This window comes from Prosopis cineraria, unplaced genomic scaffold (genome assembly GCF_029017545.1).
Source record: "Prosopis cineraria cultivar Desert tree isolate PC_DT_omini unplaced genomic scaffold, ASM2901754v1 PC6, whole genome shotgun sequence".
NCBI lineage: Eukaryota > Viridiplantae > Streptophyta > Magnoliopsida > Fabales > Fabaceae > Prosopis > Prosopis cineraria.
The window spans coordinates 17739046-17760160 of NW_026555337.1; the positions used below are offsets into that span (position 1 = coordinate 17739046).

General features: G+C 29.1%; 1 protein-coding gene and 1 non-coding gene across 4 annotated transcripts; one reads left to right on the forward strand and one right to left on the reverse strand.

Annotated features, from left to right (window-relative positions):
* Window positions 1–3684: 3684 nt before the first annotated feature.
* On the reverse strand, window positions 3685–10463 carry LOC129312378 (putative pentatricopeptide repeat-containing protein At4g17915). 3 transcript variants are annotated; one of them, XM_054954958.1, is made up of 5 exons: window positions 10352–10463; window positions 7441–7685; window positions 6482–7094; window positions 4949–6378; window positions 3685–4083 (listed from the first exon to the last, which is right to left on the reverse strand). In XM_054954958.1, exon 4 carries the CDS (start codon window positions 6375–6377, stop codon window positions 5211–5213), a length of 1167 nt encoding a protein of 388 aa, XP_054810933.1. In that variant the 5' UTR covers window position 6378; window positions 6482–7094; window positions 7441–7685; window positions 10352–10463; the 3' UTR covers window positions 3685–4083; window positions 4949–5210. The 3 variants fall into 3 exon arrangements, with proteins under 3 accessions (XP_054810933.1, XP_054810932.1, XP_054810931.1); XM_054954957.1 differs by having other exon boundaries at window positions 4949–7094; window positions 7617–7685; XM_054954956.1 differs by having other exon boundaries at window positions 4949–7094.
* A 7324-nt stretch (window positions 10464–17787) lies between these two features.
* Window positions 17788–17891, forward strand: LOC129314716 (U6 spliceosomal RNA). Its single transcript, XR_008594226.1, has one exon. It is a non-coding gene; the product is annotated as a U6 spliceosomal RNA (small nuclear RNA).
* The last annotated feature ends 3224 nt before the right edge of the window (window positions 17892–21115 follow it).

The following is a 21115-nucleotide window of genomic DNA, read 5'->3' on the forward strand; positions in this document are numbered from 1 at the left end:
TAAATCTCTATCAAATTATTTTTAATTTTACTTTCATTATAGATATTTTATTTTAATTTAAATTTAGATCTTAAAAATTTCGAGATGTTGCAGAGACCTGATTTGAAAGAGATTATATGGTAACTTGAAGGTGTGAAAAATTATATGTGTCGATAAATATGCTTTTCTATGTAAAATTATATCAAGTTTAAGCTCATTGTTGTATATTGGCATGATCATGTAAATTGTGATGGGAACACTTAACTTAAATCACATATAATTTATAATTTTTTTTAACATAAGGCCACGGTTAAATCGTGCAAAATAATAATAATATAATAATCAGGACATGTCTAAATTCATAAAATTATGGCATCTAGATGGTGGATCATTAAAAATTATAATATTAAAATTAACAGTGTAGACCTAATGAGCAAGCCAATCCACACATTGGTCAACTTCTCTAAACAAGTCATTAAAATCGATAATCAAAACTTATCTAATTTACAAAATACTAGGAACCCAAAATAATCCAAATACAACGGACTTAGAGGGCATTTGAAGCCCAAGACATCAGCTTCCATAGTCCGCCCAATACAAAAACAATTAACTGAATAATACTTTCAATGATTTTTGAGAAAAATAACAATTAAAAATCTCTATATAAAATTTATATTAGTCCAAAATTATTTATTTTTAAATTTAAATGAATACTCATTAATTTTTGTTAGTCTTTTATCAATGAAAATCATTAGGATTTTAACAACAACTCATTCTAAATTAACAACAGTTCATTCGGGCTTTTTTTAATTTAAATTTTAATAACAACTAGTCTTTGATTGATATAAATTTTATACAGAGGTTTTTTATTGCTATTTTTCATGATTTTTCTTCAATCAATCCAAAATAGGGCTTAGCCTAATAATTTCACAAATCATAATTTAAGAGTCAAAAAAACCGCATAAATATATATAATAATAGTTTACAGATTCAAATTATGTAAAAAGAAAAGATCCCATATTTGGGCAAAAGTTCTAAGAACTTTCAGTTTGGTTACACTCGTTTAGTTATAAGAGATCTTAAGTTCTTATGCCAAACTGGAGACTAGATAACTATAATTAAACTTACTTTGTACTAATGTGATGGTTTGCAAGTTTGTTTCTCTATACCATCTATAGTTTAGTATAATATTATGGCATGATTTTTCTTGTTTCATGAAAGTTTCCGGTTAAGTCAATTGTTTGTCTTCATGGCTCTGAAGAATTGATTGAAGTGTTGATCTGCAATGACTAGATTGACACTTATTTGTTATATAGGGAAAGGAAGAAACATCCTTATTTACCCTGCAAATATGTAATGCATTTTTGAGACAGAGTATGACTGTTGGCAAAAAAAAAAAAAGCAGACAGAGTAGACTGTTAAGTTAAAGGGTGGTGGCTATAAGGGCAAAATTATAGAGGAAATAATGTGGTCGTGGTCACGTTTATGTTACTCTAACCTTTCCTTTCCGTTTATGTTACTCTAACCTTTCCTTTCCGTCTCTTGTCCTTATCTTTCACAAATTGAAAGATAGAGAAAAGCTCATCATTTTAATCTTTCATTTCTATTTTAAATTTAAGTTCATCTTTCTTTTTTTTTTTAAATTTTTATTGAAAAATTTAAGCATTTAATTTTTATAGTTTTGACTTAGTTATAATTTAATTCTCAAATGTTGATTTGTTATAAATCGATCTTTATAGTTTTAATTTGGTTATAACTCAATTCCTAAATTTTTACTATTGCAACTTGATCCTTATAGTTTTAATTATTATTGGTTCCTATATTTTAAAAATAAAATTATAAAGATTAAAATTATGTCAAAATTTAGGACTAATATTTTAAATTAATAAAACCTTTTAATCTTTATAAAGATTATAAATATTAAAATTTTAAAATAGTTTTAATCTCTATATTTTTATTTTTTAAAAATATAGGAATCGATATTTTGAATGATTAAAACTATAGGGACTAAGTTATAATTGGGTTAAACTATAAGGATTAAATGATTAATTTTTTTCTTTTTATACTACCCAAACAAAGGATTTTAAATATAATAGTTTAAATTTTAAATTCATATTTATCAATCCAAACACTACCTAATAAAATTTCCATGAGAATTAAAGTTGGTAATTTGGACAAGTCCAATAGGCCAGCCTGAATAAATTCAAAAAATCTTATGGTCAAACTTGGGAGTTAATAAATTTTCTTCACTTCATCTTATTCATGCCTTTAGAATAAACTCAAAGAAATCTGCGCCCAGCTTGAACCCAAATAAGCTTAGCTTGAATATTCAAATTCTTCTTTATTATTAATAAAAGTAAATTAAAATAAGATAAAAATTGCTTTTTTAATATAAAGAATGAAATTGGCTAACAAAAGAAAAAAATAAAATAAAATAATATTTAATAATTTGAGTATTCAAGCGAACCTAAATATATTCAGAAGTTTAAAATATCCAAATTGAGTTTGATTACATGAGTTTTAATTTATATATATATATATATATTTAGGAATTTTAAACCTGACTTGTTCAAATTACATGTCAATGAGAATCTCGAACCAAACTGCCATAAGTCATCTGACCGTAATGATTAACATAGCCATGGTGTAGTCCTTGAAGTCAGTGCGTAGTGTTTTTACTTGGAGTTTTCCATTCCTATCTAGCTTTGCTCCAATCTCTTATTGAGTCTATAATATGGTTAATCTGTGAGATGTGGTATTCTTACAAAATGAAATGATTTTGATGACATCAAATCAATCATTTTTCACAATTGAAAGAACAAGATTACATAGTGAGAACCACAGAAAGAACATCATGTAATATCGTCAACAAATTCTTAAAAGTTTGAAATAAGCTATGGCTAAAGCTTATGGTTTCCAGCGAATCACAAAGCCCCCTTCAACAGTTAAAAACAATATAATATTGCTCTTATCATTAATAAATATTAACTTTAATCGTTAGTCGATTTAAAAAATCATAAAAATGACTTAAAAATTTTTAAATAGATACCCTATTATAAAATTAATATTTATTAAATCCTTTAAATTACAAATAAATACAAAAAAGAATGATGTTATTTTTTATCATGTAAAAGACCAAAATACCATGTCAAAACGAATTTAACAAGGTTACCGGATGAGATAATTATCAAGTCATTGTTGACAAAACCAATAACTAAAAAAAAAATATTTGTTTTAATGATATATTAAAACATTAATACTTTAATATTTAATAATTTTGTGTCATTGCTAGTAAGGATAGTCCAAAATCACGCAATAGGTTAAAGTGACTCATCAAAATGATATTTTGCTTTTTTTTTTATATAAGAAATAAATAACATTACATTTTAAAATTTATTTGTATGAAACTTAATTGATATTAAATTTTTTATAGGGTTCTTAAATGCAATTTCTTATGTTCTTTTTTGTAATTTTTTAGGTCAACTAACAGTTTTCAAATGTTAAAAGAAACATTGTACCACAATAAAGTTTAGATATCTAACGCTCTTACGTGAGTAGTTAAGAGGCAATAGTAGACAAGAGAGTCTTCCAATATCAGAATGAAAAAGAATAAGTGACAATATATATATATATATATATATAATATACACTCAATTTATCAAGCTTGCTGGTATGTTTACTATAATAAACTTTAATTCAGGAATATAAAGTCTTCACAAGGCTTGGCCAACTCATGTAAACATCAATCAGAACAAGCATTATTCACGTTACAACATTACACAAACCTCATATTAATCTCAAATTTCGCAAGGTATACAATTCACCACCTACATTTCTAATTCAAGAAGTGACTATTTACAAATTTACAGCTACAATAATGTCAATGACTCTATACATCCACCACTCTCATGGGAAAAAGAAATGAGAAAAGACACTAAGAAAGTGCTCTCCAAATGCAGATCATCACATCAGCAACACAAAACAAGTACTGATTCTTCATCACTTCCCAGCGAGACAATGTCTTTGCTGACTTGAATTTCCAGATATCAACATTTGTCTTTCGAGCTGATTTACGCACCAACCAGAACACAACATCAAAACAACCTGCAATATATCAAAACTATGTTATCATTCAGCTTTGCCTAAAGTTAATTTTCCTTCTCCAATCACAATAGAATAACAAAACAAGCTGTAATGTATCAAAGGTAACACATCCATTCATAATTTCATATTAGGAAGATGAAAATGTGTCTCACAAATCACAATGACTAAGTGAAATTTTATCAATCCACCACTCGAGAATAAACAAAGCAGTCCAGATGCAACAGAGAATAATACCAATATCAGTACATAGTTTGCCAATTAATTTTTTCATTCAGGACTTTCATCAAACACCTTAGAATGAACAGAACAATTTCTCCCTTGTCCTGATCAATTGCTCCCATGTCGGTCCTGATCAATTGCCCCCATCTTCCACAATCAAGTAGCATCTTTAGACAATCAAGTTACATATGCAAGAGCTTAAAAGTAATTTTAATTACCAGTTTTGAAGATCATAATTGGGACCCTTAAACCTTATATATTATGTAAAGGTCCATTTAAATAAGATGAATTGCAGAAGCTGGGACCTTGAATGTGGAAAAATAGTTTACCACAACCTCGGTGCTGCAAAGGTTAAAATACAAGCCACCACAGCATAACGTGATAAGAAGAATGGATTGGAGATTACTCTTATTAATTTTAATTATTTATTTTCCCAGGGGTATTATAGTTTTTTGATCATTTTTGGCTTCCATTCCATCAACTAAATTTCAAATACATATGCAAACCAAAATCATACTACCAGGATTCTATTGATTTTTTCTAACATATCAAACATATCTCATTCCTTTTACTGTCTCATTCTTACTCCCTTTCATGTTCCCATTTCATCAAAAGTCCTACTAGCACAGAAAACAGGCCTCAGTACCTTTACTCATGGCTGTTGTGGTGGAATTCCCGGCAGGTCCTTGGATACACATCAATGATACAAGGAATGATTCACTGACGCTAAAAAGGCCAAGGCTCAATCATCTTGATGTAGCACCAGGCCACCAGCCTATTTAATTATATTACTCACCAACAGTCCTGTAGCATAATGATAATAGTCTCCCTTTTGATGAAGTTATGGGGGTTATTACCAAGTCAGCAAGTACTACATTACTAATACAGATACAACAACTGCCAAGTAGTCAATGCAGCAATCGAGCTAATTTAATTTTAGACCTCAATTTCCTGGCTTCATTTGTGTATCCTATACCATGGAGACCATCAAGAACAGCTCTCTCAGTAGCCTTTAGGGTCTTAAGCCCAGACTTTAGACAAGACATCAAAAGCTTGGATGCACAAAGGAACCTTCTAGCCCGGCAAAGATTATGTACCAAGATGGTATATGTAAAAGCATCTTTAAACTCCATTGATTTAAATAGTTTCACGGCACGATCAATCTGACCAGCTTTACCTAGACTATCAATCAAACAGTTAAAAGCAACCAAACTATTGAATCCCAATGCACTCATATGATTCAAATGTTGTTGAGCTGCATCAATATAGCCAGCTTTGCACAAGCCATTAATTATAACTGTATGAGTGTATTGATCACATTCTAAGCCTGCTTTCTCTAGTTCATCCAATAACTTCAAGGCATCATCTAATCTTCCCTGTTTGCAGTGACGATTTATTAGTGTGTTATAGGACACCACATCAGACACAATGCCACTCATCTGCATCTGATGAATGATGTAATCTGCCTCCTCAATTCTTCCTGTCTTAATTAATGCAGCAATCACCGTACAGTAAGCAAAGCCATCAAATGTGAACCCTTTACTCTTCATCTGTGACAAGATCTCAAACCCTCGTTCCAACTGCTTACACCTGAAGCAACACTTCATAACTGTAGTGTAGGTTATAGCATTTGGTTCACGACCAGATATTTCAAGCTCTTTAAGGATCTTGCTTGCTGCCACTAATCTTCTGGCCTTGCAGAGCCCATTAATGAGTACATTGTATGTCACTATATCAGGAACAAATCCACGCTGCTGCAAATTCCTAAATAACGTTAAAGCATTATTGGCATACCCATTTTTACAAAGACCATCAATCATAATGTTAAAAGTAGCCTTGCTTGGATGGAGATCACTAAGTATTATATCCCGAAAAACACGATTTGCTTCATCCGGTTTTCCAAGCTTGAACAAACAATCCATTAATATATTATAGCTCCAGAGATCAGGATGTATACCCATTTGAATCATTTCCTCAAACAGACATAAGGACCTAGACAACAAGCACTTCCTGGCAGCCCCAGCAATTAAAGAATTGTAAGAAATAACATCTGGGTTTATCCCAGCTTCCCTCATCCTATGAAGAACAGAATAACCAACATCAATACTCACAAAACGACAATATGCATCGATTAAAGTATTGTATGTAACCACATCTGGAAGTACCCCTAATCTTATACCATCAATTAATACAACTTCAGCTTTAACCAATTGCCGGGCCTTGCACATCGAAGCTATGCATATGTTCAACAACCTTGTTGATAACCAAGAAACCATAATTCAACACCACCAAGAATTGCTCCAATGCAAAACTGCACCAATCAAAACATGCCAACTCTTTACACAAGTTCCCATTAACCTCAGAAGCAAGGGCTTTACTAACATGTCGCACAATACGGTCAAAATCTTCAATTTCTTGAGTGATTGTTAAAAAAAAAAAAAAAAAACCTCAGATGAATTGTGATCTGTGATTGTGTCTTCAATTAAGGTAAAAAATGGGTCAAAATATCATATTTGTTTGGGCCTATTATGCATGTAAACCAGGGTGGACAGTAATTGCAAAGAGATGAAGGCAAAGTGCAACTCCCTAAAACACTAAACAGGATGGAGAAACAAGACGCTCAAAGATGATTGCATCACTCAGCATTTCAAAAACACATCCCTCATCACTTCTTAGCATGAGATCTCCAAGTGCCTCATTTTTCTGATTTGAATTTCCAGAAATCAACATTTGTGGTTCCTCCATGCTGATCTTAGCACCATTCTTCATTAGATATTGCTTCAACTTTCCACCTGTCACCAAATGTATCAACTCTTACAAAGGGTGAATTCACCAGCAAAACATTTGTAGTTATCAATTTATAAATTGAATTTCTAGTTCAATCCAAATGGGCCAGACTGTTATACTAGCTATAACTACAAGTTCTTCACCTAGCAGCATTTTTTTCTTGTTCAACTGCTCCTACATTTAAAAATCTACAAACTTTGTTTACAAAAGGGGCAGGGGGACATACTACAAGAGGATTAGACCATATGCTAGCATGATGACAAACAATGCTATGCCATTCAATAATTAACTTTCCACATTCAATAATTATATGCAAACATATAATTCAAAATACCCTGTATGGAGACATACCTTAAGCTTATGTTATTTGAGGGTTTAATATCTTTGATATCATCTATCTCAAGGATACAAAAAATATCATCATCCTTTAGTATAAGATTCTTAGAACCACTGAACTCTATTAGTCCCTGCATACTTTGAATAAACAAGTGGGTTCGTTTGAGCAGTTGTGAAAATCGGATCCCAACCTCAGTCTTCTCTTCCGCATCATTAATTTTCACCAGTACTCCATCATCCAAAGGCTCAATGGAGGTGTACTACAAGGTGAAATAACCAGTCAACAGTTAAACTTGCAAATTGAAATTATGTGATCTATATATAACAGTTATAACGTAATCTTGAAAGTGATAAAAAAATAAAAATTAAAGCATTCAATTATATATTTGCATATCAGCATAATGATTAAGCAAATAACAAAAATAGTCATATGTAATCACACAGAAGAATAAATGATATCTCACCAGGCATTTCTAAGTACAGGTGTTTAAACAAGATATCATTACAACAAATGCCGAACCTTCATGATACATGATCCAGATATGTTACACCGAGAAGAATAAGCCAGTTAGTAATGACTGCCAACATTAAACTGACACTATCTACCACCTATTTTGCTTCGTTAAAATTCTGGAAGATAAAGTTTCATATCTAAGGGACAACTATTGTTCAGAAGATCGTGGACATTACAAATCAACAAAAATCAAGTATTGGGGAGGGTTCCATGAATCAACACATTAAGGAGGGTCCCAAGAATGTTAGTTTACATTACTATTTGTTTAAAACATATTTATATTGCAACAAAGAATTTGGCTAAAAGAAATAATAACAATTAATCATATAAAAACTTAAAAAAAAAAAAAAAAAAACATTGTGCCATTGCTAATTATTTATATTACTGTTTGTGGAAAATGAAGTAATAAATTATCTAATATGATTTTGTACATACATTATCGATTATTTGGGGAGAGTGATGGTTTTATAGTGAGATATATATAGTGAAGCAAGAGCAAAAGACTGGAAACAGAATATAAGTCACTAGCAATCAAACATTGCACAACAAAACAATCCAAAACATGTAATCAAAATGAAGAGCATAGAAGTATAATAGCCGATTACACACCTAGTAATCAATCAATTTTTTGAAGAAAAAAAAAGGGTAAACTCAATCTTTGTTCAAAAGCGTAATTTTCAAAGGATTACACTATCAAGTTCAAAGCCCAATTAAAATGAAAAATTTAAAACAAAGCAAGAAGTGATGCAATGGCATCCAACGCAGGGTTGATAACCACACAGGGAGCAAATGACGCAGGCAATAAATTCAAATTTAGATTTAGAGCCAAATTGAACAAATCAATCTCACCGAATTCTAGTAGACAAAGCCCTAGAATTCAAACAACTTTCAATATTTGGCTGACAATGACAAACGGCATCCAACAAAGAGCTTGACCAACCAAGTGTGGAATGCTTGTTCATCAACTAACACTATTTGGTTCCTTCGGGGGGGGTGTTTAATGTTTAATGTTACCTTGTTCGGTTCAAGAGATGAGAGAAGGGAAAATAATTATATTATGGACAACTATACTCTTATAAAAAAGTTTCCCCCTATCCTGCATGAAAAGTTAATAAAATATACATGTGAAGTTTACAAAAATACTCATCAATTTTCTCCCAACTAAACAATCTATTCATCTTAATAGGAAATGTGGTGCTCAATCATAAAGTATACAACAGAATCACATCATTTTGATATACAGGTGGAATAAATCAACAAGGTCCAAACTCAAAGAAATACATCAACTCCTATTCCATCTAACAAAGAAAAATACTTGTTATTGAGACAGATGCCAACATCAGATTCCATCAAAGAAAAATCAACATCAAAGATAAAGATAATATTTACAGCTGTGCATGCTGCAGACACTAATACATCAATCAAGGATCAAAGCCCCATGCTTGTGGGGGGGATCTTTAAAAGGACAAAAGAATGAAACAAAGTTGTTACAGAAAACTTATAATAGCCCATCAACCCAACAAAAGCCTCCATACAACTATAAGGACATAAAAGGATCTAGATTTGAGAAATCAATTATTCAATGTAAGAAAAGAAAAACACAGAAGGATTGGAAAATTAACACAAGACATTAAGATAGATTAAACAATAAGATAAAACTGTATTTCTAACATCGTGATTCTAATTTTGCTTAATGATTGTTGGTACTACATTTTCCAGATGAGAACTGATCGGATAAAACTCACTGTATCAGTATCTATGAGAGTTCATTAATGAATGGGAATGTGAAATAGCACCTTATAGTAAATCAAAACAATATATAACATTACTTGGTTTGAATCCAAAACCTTTTAGTTATCTACAATATACAACACTTGAGTTGAAGTCATCATTTATAATATCACATCTTTTTCATAAAATCTGGTATATAACTAAAATCAAATATCAGCATTACTTCTCAATCAAAAATCAAGTATTTCCAATTCAAATAGCGGAGCCTTTAGTTATCAAGCATTGCATAGTCAGCCGACATACAATTCCCAATTCCCCTTGCTACAAAATATAGTTTAATCAAATAGAGGAGCCTGTCGCAGATAAAATTTCTCAACGTTGGTACTGTACTAATATTGAAATATGAATATCTGAAAGTCTTATTGCGTAAATAAAAGGAAAAGGATATAAAGCTAAGAAGTCATTCACACAAGAAAGGAAAACAAAGCACCCATCTTCGAAAAGCAATGACTGTGCCCACAGGAATCATACGATTTCTACTTTATTTATCACTTGTCTCAACCTTGCATTGATCATTTCCTAAAACTCAGTAGGTTTATATAAAACCCATAATTTAAAAAAAAAAAAAAAAAACACAGCTCCAGCATGTCCAAACTAGAATCATATGCTAATGGTTCTTACCAGAAAAAAAATAAAAAATTGGTGCAGGTGGACGGTGGACGGTGGCCAGCGAACACGGCTGCAGGTCACCGTCTGCTGCGGTAAGAAGGAAAGTAGGGAGTGGAGGGTTTAGGACTCAAGCACGATGCCATGGTTTTTACGCGTTTACTTGGGGAGGGGCATTTTTGGATTATCACGTTAATGGGCAAATTAGTCCTAATGCAACAAAATTTCAAGAAATTCATATTCATGTTGACGAGAAATTTCAACAATAACTTTGCAATTTCTTTGAATGTATTTATTTTACATATTAATTATTAATGACTAATTGGATTTGATATTAAAGTAAAAAAATTTACCTTTTGTTCTTACTTCAAGTTATTTTTATACTTTTAGATACTATCATTTAAAAAATTTTAATTTTAATTTCTGTAATAATCAATTTGATATTTATTGATATTTTAAATTTATATTATTAAATGACTAGTAGCCATAATGCTCTTGATTTTGTGATTAAATGACTAGAAACTACACCACTTTTGATGATGATCTTTTATAAAAGATTAATTTTGTGATTAAAATAAAGCTATAAATTTCATATTTATTCATTATTATATGTTAAAATGTTGACGATATGTTGAATCTTATTTTCTAAAATAATAAATATATTTCCCCGTTCGACTTTTCTTCATTAATTCACTTTAATTCCTATTCATCATAAATTATTGTACTTTGATCTTTCTATTTTTTTATTTTTAGGAGTCTTTATGGATTTTTTCATATTCCTCTTTAATTTCTTATAAATTTAATAGATAGGCTTTGAGATGTCATAAAACATATAAAAGAAATAATATCATTTTTAAAAATATGTGGTCAAAAATATAAAATGTTTCATGGTCATACTTTTAACGTGCATTAAAAGAAGCATTGAGGCATGTCATTACAGTGGGCAATGAAATAATATAACAATGAACACATGTATGTAAGTAACCCTCTCCCTCTTCTTATTTGTAAGACATATTTTATAAATAATCTTTAGATCAAAATATAAGACACCTTATAATAATTAAATTATTTTTTTAATTTTTTTTAATTAACATGAAGGTATTTTATGTAATTATATTATTATTTAAAATCAAAGATAAAAATAAAAATACATATCACTTTTTTATAATATCAAGAAAAAATTAATTTTTCTTAATATGAACGAAATGATTGAAAATATCTTATAATAAAAATTGAAGGGAGTAGATGTAGTTCTTGAAAAACTATATGTAATGAAATTGATATAATTCTTGAACTCTTCCCACAACTTTCTTGGTTGGTAAAGCAAATTGACAATGTCCATCAGCCTATTCTTTGCTCGTGGCTATCTTAAATCTTAACCATTGATTCAACTGGACGAAGAACAATCTATTCGTGCCATTCAACCTCCTATTATGGGTGGATAAAAGGATTAATAATGAAAATGTCACCTATAAAATATATATATATATATATATATTAAAGCCATAAATTGCCAAGGGCATCAAAGTAATTGGATTGAAATCCATGATTGGCCATGAATTGGAAAGCATTTGGGCGTCCAAATAAAGGGCATGTTATTGATCTACTATATGTGGGTGATTATCTTAAAAATATGGGAAAGACTAAAGTAAGAAGAATATGTTAGGAAAACTCACATTTGAGGAGAGGTTGTTGGAATTCAAGCGTGAGTTAACGATGGATATTGAACAAAATTTCATTTATATACTTTCTCTCATGACACAATATGTAGCACCCCTTAAATTTAAGACAAATTAACCAAAAACATACAGCCACAAAGATTCACAATCTAACATAATATTGGACAAAACTCAAACATTTAAACCCACTAGGACCCTATGTGGTACAAGATATTAAAATTTACAAGATCAGGATTGAAATTAATATTGGGATTGAAAATGGGAATAAGTTTTAAAATCATATTTGATATGTCATGAGATTTTTTTAAAAAAAAAAATAAGACTCAAGTTTAACCAAAATAAAAGTAGCTTAAAGATAACATCCCTCATATTCTTCTTCTCCATCATTGTCCTCTCTCTGTTACCGCAAGATTCATCGTCAAATATCTTCTCCTTCATCATCATCCTCTCTCTCTCTCTCCTACTACAACCTTCATCGTCAAAGCAAACCTGCCTTTCTAGAGAAAAAAATTGTGGATCTGGATTTCATTAAAGCAAAGGCAATAAAGTTAAACTCAAACGCAGAGAGCCAAACCAAAAAAAAAATCTCCATTTCCAAAGAGCAAACACAGCAACGTAACTAGTGAATTTGGGTTTGAAGATGTTGCCATCGCTAAACTAAAGGGGACAACTCCAAAACTGTCACTGAATTGGGTCTGAAGATGAAGATGAAGGAAATGCAAATATGAAAAAAAAAATAAAAATGTTAAAAAAAATCTTAGCCTAAATGAAAAAAGAAAATCATAATATTTTTTCTCCTAAAGTGCTTACTCAAAGTGAAATGCAACCAAATATTGTAGATATTATAGATGATAAATATAACAATAAAAATGATAATGACCATCATGATACTGCTGCTAATTTTTTGTTATTATTGTTTTATTGATATTTAGAGAAGACTCGTTTGGTTTATTAAGCTTTATTTGGTTTTATTTTGGAAATTGAAATAATAATTTGGTATTTTAATTGATTAATATTTAATTACTTATAATTTAAGTTTTTTTTATTTTCATGTATTTGTTTTAAAGAAATTAAAAGGGCCTAAAGCCCTTCATGCCAACCTTAAGCCCACAAGATCAAGCATTGGGCTTTGCAAATGATCAAGTTTTTTGAATAATCGAGCTTCTTAAGCTCAACCTTTGTAGGTCCAAGCCTACCAAGGGTTGGCCATAAAGGCTTGTCAAGCTAACATGTTTTCCCACCTTTAACTATAACATCCTTAAAAAAATATACTAGTATAAGTAGATACATGGATTAAAAAATAGGGATAATGCTATTTACCAAAAAAAAAAATGATAGAGATAATGCAATTTTTAATCTCTCAAGTATGTTACAGTTATCAATTTGGTCTATCAAGTTTAATTTATATCAATTTGGTCTTTTAAATTTATTTTATTATCGATTTGATCCTTATTATTTAAAAAGGAGGTAACATTGTTAATATTTATTAGCATGAATAATAGAATATTGATATCAATTGTATAGATTAATGAAAAAGTATAATTATTTAAAAAAATTAGACTATAAAATTAAAAAAAAGGAGAATAAAACACAATAAAAAGGATTATATATTGATAAAAATTAGAGAAAACCACAGCTAGCTCCCTTTCAAGAGAATTAATTACAGATAAGAACCAATGCAGAACAGATTATTGTTAAAATGTGAACATGATTTATTTTTGTTGGATAGGGAGGCACAACGGAAGATTAAAATTTTAAAATCCCTATCCTGATATGGACCGAACGAACTCGTTTAAGTCAAGGTGGATAGAAAAGTTACCTTTTAATTCTTTAACTTATAGCATGTTCTCTTTAAGAGTTTGGATTTTAGGAGCTAACAATGTAGATCTGCTCCCTCTACCAGTATCTACACGAACAGCTCTCTAACTTGAACAGCGTGCTAGTGCTCCTAGCGTTTGTTCTTCTTTGAATGTTATTTTTCCTTTCTATTGAGTGTTTTGTAGCTCTCAGAGTATTTTTACCGTCAAAACTTTTCTAACTCTCTTATCCTTAATAAAGGATGTCCCTATCTATATATAGTATATAAATAAGGGTTTTTGTCTTTCACTTAAAAGGCTCACGAAAATATAATTAAATTTATTTCATAAATTTAATCCATGATATCACATCTAATTTGAATTTATCTTATAAATTTAAATTATAAAATTGACTTGATATTCTCTCATATCATGTTAGTTATTAAATTTAATCTATCATATAAAATTAAATTTAAAACTAACATATTACATATTATATTATATATAAATGATATATATATATATATATATATTTCAAATATATATTTAACTTTATATATCATATACATGATATATGCACACACACACATATATGAATATATATATATATATATATTGAAATATATATAAGCATCTGTGTAAATTATCCATGTTACAACATTATTTATTGGGATGGTTAATTTAGGTAGATTTTGACATAAAGTTTTTATGTGGTTTACTATTTTTTTTCTTTATCCCATGTCTATATTGTCTTTTCTCTAACTAATTTACTTACTTTTGCTGTTAATTTTGATAAGTTTGGAATATAATTTCTGGCTTGATTTACTAATCCTAAAAATGATTGAAGTTCTTTTTTTTTATTTCATCAAATTCTAATATTTTCTTACTAATATGTTCTTATAATTCTATTCCATTATTGGTTATATATTGACCTAAAAATTTTATTCTTTCTTTTCTTAATTCAGCTTTCTTTGATGAGATATTTAATCCTTTTTTCTCTATAAGATCTATAAATTTTTTTAAGTGATCTTCATGTTCTTCTTTATCTTTTAAAAATATTAAAATATCATCTATATATATTACAGCAAAATCTTTTATTAGCAATAATAATTTTGTCATACATTCTTGAAATATACTAGGGCTATTATGAAATCCCATAGGTAATACATTCCATTCATACAATCCTTCTGATGTATTAATGGTAGTATATTTTTTACTTTTTTCTTGTAATTTTATTTAAAAAAATCCTGATTTGCAATCAAATTTATTGAATATTTTTTTACCTCTTATTAGATTAAATAATAAGTCTATTTTAGGAATTGGGTACCTATTTCTTATTGCTAATTCATCTATTTTTTTTATAGTTTATGTCTAATCTTGATTTTCCTCTTTTTTCTTCTCTATGTTTAACTACTATCATGGCAGGTGATGAATATTCAGATTTACTTTCTCTTATCAAATCATATTATTTCATTTCACTTATATGCATTGCAATTTTTTTATCATTTTCAGTCTATGGATAAGGTTTACAATTTATCTCTTTACTATAATCTCTTAATTCTATTTTTGCTAAAGGTTTTGATTTTTCCCAATGTATTAAAGGATTATCACTATAATTTTCTATTAGTCTTTGTTCAATAGTTTTTATTTGGCTTGCAGTATTTAATTTTTTTACTAAATTTATAACTTCATTATTATATAAAGGTTTTTTATTTGGTAAAATTATACTTTATATTCTTCTATTTTCTTTTAAAATTTTTTATCTCTTCTACTATATGGCTTAATTACTCTTACTCCCCATGCTTAGTGATTACAAGGTGTTGTTAATATTATTACTTTTTTAAACATATATAATGAATAATATTATTCTATAAAATCTATTTCTAATATTACATCACATGAATTATCAGTATATTGATATAATTTTATATATATTATATTTTGAATTTTATATTTCATATAAATATATATATATATATATATGTTTATCAAATAAATATTTAAATATATATATAATTCATTCACCCTATATTATATTTATTAAATCTGACATATTCTAGATTCAATGAATTTGGACATTATAGCTTGAGTTGGGCTGTTCTTGTGTGCAACTCTGTAGGTCCATATGAAATTGATAATAGGCTAATTACACTATTAGCCTACCAATCACAAGTGGCCTTTAATAAGACATTACAACTACCCAATTCACATGGGAACGATGATCCGATGTAACCTATCATGTAACCGTATCACATCCCTTTTTTCACGTAATATTTCGGTCTAAGTATGAGATATAGAATTTTCATTCTTCTTTACCCGATCGTTATTATCTTGATCTTTGAGTGGACTGACAGTAGTAATAGAAAAACCCTTTCTATTATAGTATGGCCATATATTTTTTCAATCTTACTCATCGAGGGGCCTAGTAATATCTCTCATTTAATGTGAGAGACAAATTCCATCTTAACCACTCATATTCTTCTACATGAATATCACTAAACTTAATCATAGTCTTTATGATCACCTAATCAAAGGTGACTTTTGACTAGGTCAAAGTTTAGTAGTCATCATGTAGAAATCCATGATGATCTCAGGTTAAAAGGCTTAGTGATATAGTTACATACTTATATATGAGATAAGCTCGTGACTTGTATCATATAACTTTCTTATAATAGGTCGATCTAACACCTTGTACTCTTTCAAGTGTCTATGACTTTGATTTGTATCTCTATAACTAATCAAAGTCATACTAGTCTTGTTTCATCTATGATCCCTAAAGATGACCGACCAGGGACATTTAGGACAATCACTATAGTTTGTATAAGGATACAATTATCATATTGAATATGCAATTGATATGATAACAAAAAAAAAATTTATTAAATAACAATGTACATAATATAATGATTGGCCATAGGGCATAATTTTTAACAATTTTTTCTTGAATGAAACTTATTATTTGTCCTTCTTTGTGATAAATTTTCTTGGGAGGAGATTGAATGTTATTCTCCCTAAAAGTTAATTAATGTAGGGGTTAATTTATTCTCATTTAACGACATGTATATGTCAAGTCATCAATGTATTTTAACAAATTAGTTTAGTTAGAGAATCTATTTGTGTTTTTAAATTTGAAGGATTCATGATAATTAAAAAAAAACCATAAAGGACCAACTTGGCAACAAAAACAAACTCGATGGACTGAAAGTTTCATTATTTCAAAAAAAAACAAATACTATCCATCTCAACTAACAAATGTTGGTCTAGTTTGCTACGATTGTCCTATAACTTACAAAATCATAGGTTCAAATGTTGCTGTGAGAACTTTATTGGTAGGTCATCTGCAAATACCTTTATAAGTACCCTTTGAGCCTCGAGATATGTCTGAGCTTTAGTGAACCTCTAGGGCTAACTCATCTAAAACTTTTAATTATTGGGAGGGAAAAAACCCCATCCATCCTATCATTTTAAAATATAAATTTTTGAGTTTAGTATAGAGTAAGGTAATACCAACCAATTATAGTTACCTAATCAGATGCTTCAAGCTCTAACTTCCGACCAACCAACTAATATTCAACAATGAGCCTTTGAGATGCCAAACTCAACCCACTTAATTAAAAAGCAAAACTTAGCCAAAGCCTTAGAGAAGAAGTGAGAGATAAATAAGATTAGTTTGTTTTATTTAAAAAAAAACCTCCTAGTAGGGCTTGTCTGCAAATATTGTTCACATTTTCCTTTCAAAATTATAATTTTTGCAAGACCTTTTGGAATAAAATTTTCACATCCACTCTAAATTTTTAATTTCTGCCAAAATAATTATCTTCGTGAGCCGTATTTTTAATTGTCCTATTAATTAAATGCTAAATGGTGATTATTACCCTTTAATTTACATAATTAAATTTGAAAGGCTGCAGAGAACAAAGTAATTATCATGAGATATCATATGATGTTAGAAACAAAAAGATGTTATTTGATCTTTGTCATTATCAGTAACTTCCAGATAAAATTGAAGCATACAAAGAAGATAAGCATAACCCTTATGCAAAGATGACACGTACAAATTGAGAGAGATTGTTAGTAATTGAGAAAACAATTCACTTTAGAATATTAAAAAATTATGAAAAACTAACAATTTGTGAAGTTTTTTTTTACTAATTTTGTGTCTAATTATTTCAAATGAGTCAAAGTATTTATTATATATAAAATTCAATTCAATGCCAAAAACAAATTTTAAGCCATTATTTGTAGCGTTAAATATATCATTTGAAGGTATATATTTTTTGGCCGAAGACAAGTTAATTTTTCATTAATCAACAAAAAATATAATATACACACTAATAGCTGAAGTTAAAAAAAAAAAAAAAAATATCACATGAAGATATAATATAATATATATATATATATATATATATGAAATGTACAAGCTTTGAATAGCTCATCTGCAGAGTTTTGGGTCTAATCATTCCGATGACTAAGTGCCAATTAAATGTGGAGGCCCAACCTTGTCCCAAAGATTTTTTAAAACATTTTTGTAAGCATATACTAGTCCAAGAAATAAATATTGGGCCGAGTTTCTTTTATATTTTTCAATACACCCATAAATTTTGAATTTTAAAAGGTTTTACTTTACCCTAATTTTTAAATTCATAGCCAACCTAGCTACATCTTTCTTAAGAATCGGCCGCAATTCCCCTAACATTTTCACTGACGGTGCTTGAGAAGCGCAGCATTGTAAGTATCTAACCATTTCACTTCTTGATCTTCACTTATTTTATATGGATCTTGTGATTACCTATTGATCATATTAGAAAAATGAAATATTTAAATTTATTTAACAGATCTGCAATTCAAATGATCTATTTATTAAATTAAATTGAACAATCTCTTTTTAATGAAAAGATTTGGTTTTAATCACAACATATTTTTGGCAAATCAAAATATGCTACAATCACATGATTGGGATATTCATGTGAGAAATTAGCAACATTAAAGATCATTTGCTAATCTCTTATTGAATCACTCAGGCTACCTCTAACAGTATATATTTTACCAATCTAATTTCTTCGTTATTAGAAAATAGAAACACATCTATTTTTTCTTAGCAGATGTGGATTGTCCAAAGTCTATATGATTGTCTATATTTTATATTTCAATCTTATTTTTTAACAGAAAAATATATTTTTATATCGAATATTAAAAGAATTTTTGTATCTATTTTTTTAAATTATAAAATTTTAAAATGTGAAAAATTATGTATAAATTTTTTAAATTTACAGCCAACCTAGCTACATCGTCCTTGAGTAACGGCCACATTCCCTCTAATTTAATTATGTATAAATTTTCTAAATTTACAGTCAACCTAGCTACATCTTCTTTGAAGAACGGCTATAATCCCCCTAATTTTTTTGCTCATGGTGCTTGAGAAGTGCAACATTGTAAGCATTTGACTATTTCACTTTTTGATCTTCAGGTATATTTTATGAATCTTGTTATTACCTATTGATTATGTGAGAAAAATGAAATATTTGAATTTATTTAATAGATCTACGATTCAAAACATTCCATTTATTAAATTAACTTCAAAAATTTCTTTTCAATGGAAAGATTTAGTTTAATTGCAACATATTTTTAACAAATCTAAATAAGCAGCAGCAATCACATGATTGGGATATTCATGTGAGAAATTAGTTCCATTAAAGATCAGTTGTGGATCTCTTATTGAATCACTCGATTACCTCTAAAGATCTATATTTACATATTTAGTTTCTCTGTTATTAGAAAATAGCAACATGACTACTCTTTCTCAGCAGATTTGGATTGTCCAAATTTATATGGATGGTCTATATTTTATATTTCAATCTTATTTTAATATAGATAATATATTTTTTATATTGAATATTAAAAAAAATTCCTTTGTATCAATTTTTTTAAATTATAAAATTTTAAAATGTGAAGAAAATATGCATAAGTCCTTAATGAGATCAAAATTTGACCGAAATGAAATCATTGCCTAAGCAGGCATCACGTTATGATATTTCACTAAATAGGCAATCGATGCTATATATAACTTAAATTAGTATTACTGTAGCTTTCAGGTTTTTATGAATTTGGGTGTGTAGTTTCTTAATTTTTGATTTTTTATGTATAGTTTCTTAAAAAACATTTTTAACCAGTTTTCCTTTTATTTTATAGAGAATGACACACAAAAATTTCCCGAATAAGTGAATGACAGGAAAATACCACGAAATATAATAATTATCTAAGGGACTTCTTTGACATTGATTATTTTAATAAAATTTCCATTCTAACCATCTGAATGAAAAGATAAAGAATCACCCAAACTGTTGATTTGTGCTCTAATCTTCAGTCATTGACAATAGTTTCCAATAAAACTTCAACTCCAAATCACTACTTTCCTCAACCTAAGTATCCATGATAGATGAGCTCTGATCTAATGGCCTGGGTGCCATAGCTCCTACGCCCACCAACACAAGGACTTGACTATTTGGTTTAGCCAGATATTTCAAATCAATAATTTAGATGCATTTATGCTTAGAAAATGAAACAATAACTTTGAACCTTATTAAAAGAAGTAAGGAAAGGCTAAAGAAAATACTTTTGCAAATTGTTAATAGAGATTTCTTTGTTAACAATATTTTTAAAAGTTTGGTAAATCACAGAGCACAATAACATAATAAATTTATGTAGTTGACCTCACCTAATAAGATAAGGTTTGTTGTTGATGTTATTGTATGCTTGGAGAGGTCTGAGGGAAATTAGTGATGAGCTTGATGTTTATGTAAGGAAAGAAGGAGAAGACGACCAAGAGGGCATGAGGAGGAGAGAGCAAGATCCAGGGGATTCGCCTTCTTTCAAGCTTCTTTATCTAATGTGTAATTCATTCATTGATATCTCAAAACATAATGAGCACTATTAAATATATATATATATATATATATATAAGTCATTATGTCTACCTTTATGCCTACCTGCCTAGAAATAATGACGAGCTTCGTTTTCTTGCAAGCTTCCTCTAGCTGATATGTAATCAAAGAGCTCTCCAAAATTAAGATACTCCATCACAGTATAAATGTTGTATGTGTTTCTATAACCTCATAAACTCTTACAATGTGAGGATGCACAACATTTTTGCAATTCTGATCTCTCTTTGCACTTCAAACACAGTAGAGAAATCAATTATATGTATTTTTGTTTGATGATATTTAGATGAATGTATTAAGATTACTGATATTTAGAGAAAAAGTTTTTTCTTTAAATACCAGTGAACTTCAAAACGTTCATTTGAC